This window comes from Euphorbia lathyris, chromosome 7, assembly GCF_963576675.1.
Source record: "Euphorbia lathyris chromosome 7, ddEupLath1.1, whole genome shotgun sequence".
NCBI classification, from domain to species: Eukaryota; Viridiplantae; Streptophyta; class Magnoliopsida; order Malpighiales; family Euphorbiaceae; genus Euphorbia; species Euphorbia lathyris.
The window spans coordinates 85121611-85130354 of record NC_088916.1 but is presented as its reverse complement, the minus strand read 5'-3'; the positions used below and the strand labels follow the sequence as shown (position 1 = coordinate 85130354).

Genomic DNA, 8744 nt, shown 5'->3' with positions numbered 1-8744 from the left:
AAGCACAAATGTAAACATATTATGAGTATTGGTCTCCAATAAAATTAAAACCATTGATATTCAGAATTTCATCTTCATATTTTAGTATGTTTCAGTATTCAAGTAAAAACCAAAAATTCAAACGAAGAAGAAGGCAAAAAGTGACATTTTAATTTTTAAAAATGTTATCTAAACAGCAACAAAAAGACATTAAAATAAATGGTATATGTCATCTGGAAAAAAAAATCCATATCTTGGTCACACGACAACAACGTTTACCGTTGCGCCAAGGGTGTTAGTTCACAAATATCTAAACTTAATATTATTTCATTTGCTATTAGATGAGTTCATTAACAAACATAATTACTCACAAATAATTGGAAGATTGTGAATATATCCCCTATCCCTTACTGCATCACTAATATCTTTTGAATCAACAAATTATGACCTTACTTATAAGAAACCTGACATTATTTGTCAAACTATTGTAAGACCAAGTGCCACATACTCGTAATAAAAATGCGGTAGCCTGATTGCCACTTCTGAAAGTGTTATATGCTTCACAATAGTTGAATCAGTTGGTAGTACGGATGCGATCATCAGATTTGGGAGTCGTACCATCTCATCATCTCCATGTATTAGCTTCAGTTTCTTCTTCTCCTTAGAGTGTTTGATTCTTGGCCGTCAAATTCAACAAAAAAATCACAGGCTACGCTGCATGGATATATGTTATTTCTAAAACATAAAATTAATAAAATAGCCTTCAAATTATCTGAGGGTAGAAGAAAAAGTTGAAGCTAGTACATAGAGATGATGAGATGGTACGACTCCCAAATCTGATGATCGCATTCGTACTACCAACTGATTCAGCTATCATGAACCGTAGAACACTTTCAGAAGTGGCAATCAGGCTACAGTATTTTTATTATGAGAATGTGGCACTTACTCTTAAAGGAGTTTGACAAACAATGTCAAGTTTCTTATATGAAGTGAAGACATAATTTGTTGATACAAAAAATATTAGTGTTGTAACAAAGAAAAAGGGATACATTCACAATCTTCAAATTCATAACAGGTTTCTCATTGTTCTAATGCATCCACTGACTATAAATGGTAGCTTTCATGGGACACGAGTGCCTGAAAATAGTTACAAGAGCACAAAATTGATGGAGAAGATTGATCAAGTTGTTGAGGCTTATGAAGGAGAACTTCTTTTCAGTGTCAAGAAGTTTGTTATTGATCAATACAGGAAATACAATCTGGTATATGTTGGGAGGAACAAAGTTGCACTACTTGAGTCAGATGAGATAGAAATGTTTATTAGTTTTCCAAGGAACCACACAAGGGTATGTGGGATTAGTCGAATGGATAGATATAAATGGCGTAGTAACTTATTCCCAGTAAGATCTACCCATTTGCAAAGACGTTTTTATAGTTTAAAAGTTTACAAATACGATCTATAGGTTTCATTTACCTCTAATGCTCTTGTTCTTCAACCTAACATATGGTTTTAAAATTGAAAACTTATTTCTGATTGATACAGTTGCGTATTAGTGTTAAAAACCTTAAGGAATTTGTTCAAAAGACTTCTATTAGGCTTTTTAAAGAAAAGGTTTGCATTTAGGCTTATATGCTGAAATGTAAGCTGGCACTATATGTTTGTGAACTGTTAGGACCTGTTTGGTAAGATGTAATAAGCTTTCTAATGGAATGCCCATTACATTGAAGGGTCATTACTATGTTTGGTTGCATTTTAAAATTTTGTTGTAATGGAATGAGAAATCCATAGATTAAATTTTGTTTAACAACTATTGTAATCCCCATTACATAAAAAAATGGATTGAATTCTCATTACACCCAATAAGTAATCCTAATTTCTATCTTTAAAGTTCCATCTAACCTCTCATTTGTCAAATTTCACTTCTCATCATTCTTAAAAACGCAAAAACTAGGAAACCTAAAAACGAAAAAAAAGCAAAAAAAAACCATGAAAAATAAGAAAAAATGTAAAAATACTATGAAAACACGGAAAATTATATACTAATTTCACGATTTTCATGTTTTTTTTGGTTGATTTTAATTATGTAAATAAAATTTTGCGATTACATTTAACTAAGCAAACATAAGTATTGTAATGGTAATTACATTTCATCACTTTTTTTACCAAACATGGTAATGGAATCACCATTCCATTCCATTCCATTACAAGTTTGATTACATTACAACTTTGATTACATTACATTGCATTAAATCATACCAAATGCACCCTTAAAGAATACCTCAAGTTTGTATTTAATACACTACACCATAAATGCCCTATTGCAACATCGTAAATGAGTTACAATAGACCCTATAAATGTAACAATAGGAAAAAAATGGGATAAGGCAACACATTAGGCCATATGTAAAGTGTTGGTATATTGGCCATTGCCTTTGCCGTCAAAGGCAACATTATGTTACCAAATACAACACCAAGGAACGTGTTGCCATATTTTACAGCAAATGCAACATTACATCACAAAATAATTAAAAGCAACATTGTTTCCTCATTAAAGCAACACTTTTAATATTAATAGTATGTTGCCTTTGTTAAGTAATGGCAACACTTTGTTGTTACTTGCAACACTTATGTACAAAAAATGCAACACTCTTTTAAAGTTAATGCAACACTCTTTAAGCATAAGCAACACAATATTTTTATACTAAAGTAATGATTGTTTGCATTAAGGCAACATTTTTTTTACGAACAATAACACTTACCTGCTAACCAAAGCAACATAATTTACAATAAGAGCAACACTTTCATACTGACAACTGCAACATTTTGTAATGTATAAGCAACATTATTTGATTTTCAAAAGCAAATCTGAAAGAACAACACTTAATAATCGAAAAGGCAACTTTTTATATAAATCACAATATAACATCTGTTTACATAAAAAGGAAACAGTACCAAAAGAAAATTGTTTGCCAAAAGCGCCTAATATTCGAATTCAACAAAAGCACCTAATATTAGAATCCAACAAAAGCACCTAATATCTTAGCATTACAAGCATAAACAACTTTCTTGTGTGAATTGCATCAAGCTTTGTTTGTCCACGATATCTCATTGTCTTAGTTTGACCAACTTCTGTCACTATTACAAAAAAACCACAATAGGATTGGTTTTCCATAGCAAAAGTGTCATGAATCCATACACAGCACATATGCGATTCAGAAGTCAAAATCATCCTGATTTGGCTTGGGAGAAGTCAACAAAGCAGTATAAAGCCTGAGTCTATCTTCTCCCAAGGAAGAACAATGAGACAATGGTCTTCTTGGCCTGATAAAAGACAAAGAAGTAAGTGTCAATCGATGCCTATATCTTCTCCATGCCAACTGAATAGCAACAGCAGCCCATGTTCTCCAGCCTGGTGAATAATATCTTGCACTTCTCTTCACTCTTTCTTTAACAAATGTGTACCTAAAATGTTGTGTCACATATTTCACATCTTTTGCTTCTAGCCCAAATGCTTCTGTTGTTTCAAGTGTCACGAGTGTACATGAAGATGGAGGTAATCTTTCGATAAATGGCCGTCTTAAACACCATGATAAGAGTTCATCTCCGCTGAAATTTCCTGGGCCTAACATGCAACAACTCTTTACACCATCTCTTACTACGGATAACATTCTTTGTACTGGGTCTCCCTCTCTTGTTATCTAATTCCATGACATGATCAATTTCAAGATACTACTGATTATGATTATGAAAGGTTTTACTCAATTAACTCCAATCAAATGTTTGTAAACTTACTGTTTCTCCCTTTGTGAAAATGAGGGGTTTCACTCTGTCACAGATGTTCTCTAGGACAAGTTCATCCATGTGTTGAAAAAGTGGTACCTGAGATAAATTTCAAACTTCAATGTTTATGTAATTAAGGTTCACAGTTAGCCCAACTAGCTTAAGCTTTGGGTTTAATTGGTCGGAGGAAAAATACCTGTCTAACCAAATCCAAGCAGAGATGGTACTTGATATCTCTTCTGAGGCCCTCAGGCAGGTTCCTTATCATCTCACATTCATCAACCCCGCGCATCGCCGCCCATCGCTGCCTCTCGTAGTTGCGCATGCGGTGCCTGAATTCTTACGGCAACCTTTTTTTACTCATTCACCACTCTATATTCCTCGTCTTTAATTGCCTTTCTTGCTTCTTAGACGTTGTTGCGTGCAACAACACCTTAATTCATCCCAGATTACGAAAGTGTTATTTATTTGAAATACATGTATAATTAAATTAATTAATCTATATATCTAATTGAACTTGGTACCTTAATATTCCCAATCAACATGGTAACCAAAAGGAGCCCACTTGTAAGAACAATGATGTTGAAAACAACTTCCAACCATTCAGTTGTTCTCTCCAGGTTTCCAAAAGTGCTGAAATCATTTCCATATATATAAGCTCCATACAAACAAAATTAAAAGGTGAAAATGAGGAGAGAAGTAATACCTGAGAGTCATAAGGCCCCAGAAGATGGGAAAGAGAATTTTCTCCAATCTATTATCATTAGTGACAAGTTGAACAGTCCATTTATAAGCACCATAATTATAATTATGACTAGTGTCTAAACAGGTAGCCCTGACAACTTTGTTATCTGCCCATTGAATTCTGGAAACATCCCTACCCTTGCTTGTTGTTCCGTAGTAAATAGGTTGTTTACAAGACAGTAAATTCAACCCACATCATGCTATTTCTCTGCATTGTTCTCTCAAGCATTTTGTTGTTCTTTGAAGCCCTAGTAAGTACCAACATGCTCCTGCTGCCTGCATTTGTTTAACAATCTATAATGTCTTTGTTTCCTAAAGCAAACGGATCATGTAAGCTAAGTATAACATTGAGGCAGTACCAATGGTTGATCCTGCCAAGGGAGCAGCAAGAGCTACTGCTGCCTTGTGGAAGATGCAAAGGTAAACAAGATTTTATAGATGTTAAGGGGCTAATTTTACACATATGGGTAGATATTATAAAAAAAAGTAAAAGAAGTTTTGGCTCTTTTTACAATTCTGAGTTGTAGCTCTGCAGCAGCAGCTTGGTTAGCTGCTGCATACTTTGGCAACAACATGGAATTCAGCTGCCAAGGCAGCAGGCTGTGGGATGGATTTGATCCAACCCTATACCGTCGCATTAATATTATAAGTGGAAATCAAGAACAACTAATGCAATTTGGTTAATGGAAGCAAACAACTATGCAATTTGACAACTCAGTAACAAACATATATATTCACATCCACAGTCAATCAAATGTGTTGTGATTGTAACTCAAACCAAACAAATTATATGACGCCATAAGTTTGATACAACTGTAATGGTACCTTTTCAAAGTCTGACAAGCCTAATGAAGAATTCGTTGATAAATCAGCACTTCCTGGACCAAACACAAACAATTCATACATCCATGATATATCACATGCTAATATCATATTCAGGATTTTTTGTCAACATATTGAGGATTTTTGTCAGCATAGAGTCCTGTACCTTTCTCGAATATATCTTGGGATCAAAACGTCAGACCCTAAGATTTCATTTTTATTTAAAGCCAAAAGGAAGGAACTACACTCAAAATTTTGCATGCAAACAATATCAGAGAGAGTGCACGTATTCACAGTTAAAGTGGACGCCTATCAACTTATTTCATACAATAACAACTATATTTTTTTTTAATCCAAATGAGCCCAGTAGGTAGTTGAGATTTTATTCAGCTGGCAGTCATGCTAAGGTCCTAGCATGTTAATTCAGTGCCAACAAAATATAAACATGCTTATTGGCTCTATTTAGTATATTATAAACTAAAAGAATCCAATTATTATTATAAATAAGTAAAAAGTTCCTGATTCATATCATGGGCCATTAGCCTATAATATAATTATCTAAATCCATACACATAAATGCATTGAAATTATGAATTGGAAATCATATGGTACAGTTGAAAAAAATGATATGTTTTTATATGCCAAATTATGGAAAAGAGCAAAAGCAACATGACCTTTTAGTTTCATCTAAGCTAATTAACTATTAGCAATTTTTGTAACTTAATGTTGTCAACAATTACAAGCAATTTACACATAAAGCATATGCAGTGAGCATAATTAAAAAAAGAAATACTTTTATTTCTTGCAGCTCAGTTAATATGAAATTTTTATCTTTCAAAAAGTTTTATATTTTTAGTATTAACTTTCCTTATTCATGAGAGTATTTTTAATACCAGAAAAAGAATATATAAACTATTTTGGGAAGAAAAAATATTGAGCATATGAGCTTGTTACTTAACCTCCAGCAGTAAATTAACACACTCCACCGATATAGTTAATTGCCATTAGAGATTAGTGTTAGCATGCAATATTAAAATTTATAGCTACATATGAACAAAAGTGAAAAGATTTGACAAAAATAAAAGTCAGAAATAATTTTATAATTTTTGGTGTACCATAATAAGCCAGCAGCAATACTTTGAAAAATACCACTGCCACTGCAAAGCAATTTTTAAGACTAATAGATAATGCTTTTCTATGCCCTATTTCCTAGATTGATCTTGAACCATCAATATACAGAATCTGTGAATTTGATTATTAACACATTCTGACCCTGTTACACCAAAAATATGAAATTTCATGAACTTTAGAGCATGGATGTCAAAATTCTCTTTGAGAGTGTCCTACGGAGCTGGTATTCTGCATTTGTTGTGGTCTACAACTAAAGTGGCACTTTTTCTAAATTATTTATCCAAATAGCATGCACCGTAAGAATTGGATTGACTAAAACTTAAAATTCACAAGAACCTGTTGTGTTCCCTAAACATAGATAAGAGGAAGAATGCTTCCTGCTCTGCACAGGCAAAAGAATCATGAAAATTTCCCCTCTCAACCAAACCATTTACCTTGAGGCCCTATACATATGCTGCAAGATGTTAGTAACTTGACAAGGCCCCAAGGTACCTAAAACTAGGTGTTAGGCAGCCAGCCTAATCTCATAGATATCTTTATCTGTCAGATATGTTCTAAAAGCTTGATAGACCAAGAAATTGACCTTTCAAATGGTGTTAGATATTAGCTAATAATCAATTGGTTTGGAAGGTAGGCACTTTAGGTGCACCTCTTTTAGAAGCCCCACATGGTCTTACGATGGTTTTTGGAAAACAGGTTTAAAAGAAAGAAAGACATTATAAGACAGGCTAAAAGCCTTATAAGAAAGTTTCTCATACTAGTCTACCAAATAAGCTGTAATTTGATGATTGAGAGATATTTTCAGAGTACTTTCAAGTCCCATAACAAGCTATCTAAATGGTGCAAGGAAAAGGAGGAAAAGCAAAGTTCCAACACCACCTGATTCAAATATCAAAACACAAATTGCACTTGTGTAAAAAAGAATGTGTGTGCTTTCAGTTGCTATAATTACCATCTGATCAATTTTCATGGTGATAAAATAACACAAGTCAGTCACTATACATTACTACCTAATCTAATCTAATATAAATCCTTTGTCTATTTCTATTTTACTTATCCATTTTCATTTGGTTGTCTGGTAAGGATGTATTAACGATGATCACCACACCTCCATACCTAAACTACAAACTTCCACATCATAGTTTGTGATTTAGACATTCCAAAATTAGTAAATCTTAATTTGCAACATTAATTCTGCCAAACTTAATTGTAAACTCATGTTTACCAAACAACATCTGACACATATCACTTGTGTTTTTTACCACCATACAATACAAAACTATTATTTATATTTAACATAAGTTGCACAATTTCTTTTCAAAATATACCATTATCTGAGGAGCAGTTTAGAAGAGAGACTTTGAAAAATGCAAAATCGAAATGATTAGGACCTTCTACCCTTCATTACATGCAGTTGATTGAGCTTCTACACTTCAAAACGAAATAAATTAATAAAGAGAAACAAAATTGCAGGTCAAAAAAACAAATAACAAAAACAAACCACATGTAATCCCCTAACTCGAGGACAACTATCTCATTTGCTGACACAAGTTTATGCATACAGTTTTAGAATACAAAAACTTCATATTTGGAAAAGTCTGCTCATCTGGTTATGGAAATTCAAAACACAAAACAAAATGATGTATTTCTCACTGAGTTCAAGAACACCAACTTGCATTTCTGGGTGAGTAGTGGAGTTAAACTAACAACTAACAGTGGATAACAATTACCAAATAATAGAAAGCATCAAGAATTGGAAAAGTTTTCCTAAATGAAAATTCAAATTTTGCACGCTTGAAACAAACAGATATTTTGCAAAAATTGAAAACTCAAATTAGAATATACGGGAAAGCACAAACCTCAGGCGTGAAGTAAGAACAACAGATAAACCCTAAATTTGAGTTCGAATTCATCTATTCCTACCACCAGTTACGCCATAGCAAGAGAAATTGTCAATGAGCACTAAATTTTGGATCGAACCAGGAAGCTCAAAACATTAGGGATATCGGTGTGAGAGGGAAGGATGAGAGAGAGAGAGGTGAGAAAAAGTTCTGACCTAGGGATTTCAGGATAAGGGAAGTAGAAAGACTGAAAGGGTAAATTTTGTTTTCATTAGACTTGGAAGATTTTTTACTTTTTGTTTCCTTGGGATTTTGGAGGTAAAATAATTGGGGGAAAATTTTAGAGCCAAAAATTTGATAAAATTGGAGGGAATGAATTATTTTAGAGAATGAATTATTTTACTATTCATTATTTTCTTTTATTACTTTTTTGGAGGGAAATTTTA

General features: G+C 33.2%; 1 protein-coding gene across 1 annotated transcript; it reads right to left on the bottom strand.

The window, feature by feature from the left end:
- Window positions 1-2905: 2905 nt before the first annotated feature.
- LOC136200996 (cyclic nucleotide-gated ion channel 4-like) lies at window positions 2906-8503 on the bottom strand. Its single transcript, XM_065991525.1, has 7 exons — window positions 8317-8503; window positions 5330-5382; window positions 4467-4780; window positions 4285-4393; window positions 3957-4193; window positions 3773-3859; window positions 2906-3678 (listed from the first exon to the last, which is right to left on the bottom strand). The coding sequence occupies exons 5-7, from the start codon at window positions 4083-4085 to the stop codon at window positions 3193-3195; spliced, it is 702 nt and encodes a 233-aa protein (XP_065847597.1). The 5' UTR covers window positions 4086-4193; window positions 4285-4393; window positions 4467-4780; window positions 5330-5382; window positions 8317-8503; the 3' UTR covers window positions 2906-3192.
- Window positions 8504-8744: the final 241 nt, after the last annotated feature.

Coding starts and splice junctions, on each gene's coding strand:
- LOC136200996 (XM_065991525.1), bottom strand. CDS start 4,085: ATGCGCAACTACGAGAGGCAGCGATGGGCGGCGATGCGCGGGGTTGAT. Junction 3,860..3,956: donor GCTTGGATTTGGTTAGACAG/GTATTTTTCCTC, acceptor AATTTATCTCAG/GTACCACTTTTTCAACACAT. Junction 3,679..3,772: donor TTTTCACAAAGGGAGAAACA/GTAAGTTTACAA, acceptor TCATGGAATTAG/ATAACAAGAGAGGGAGACCC.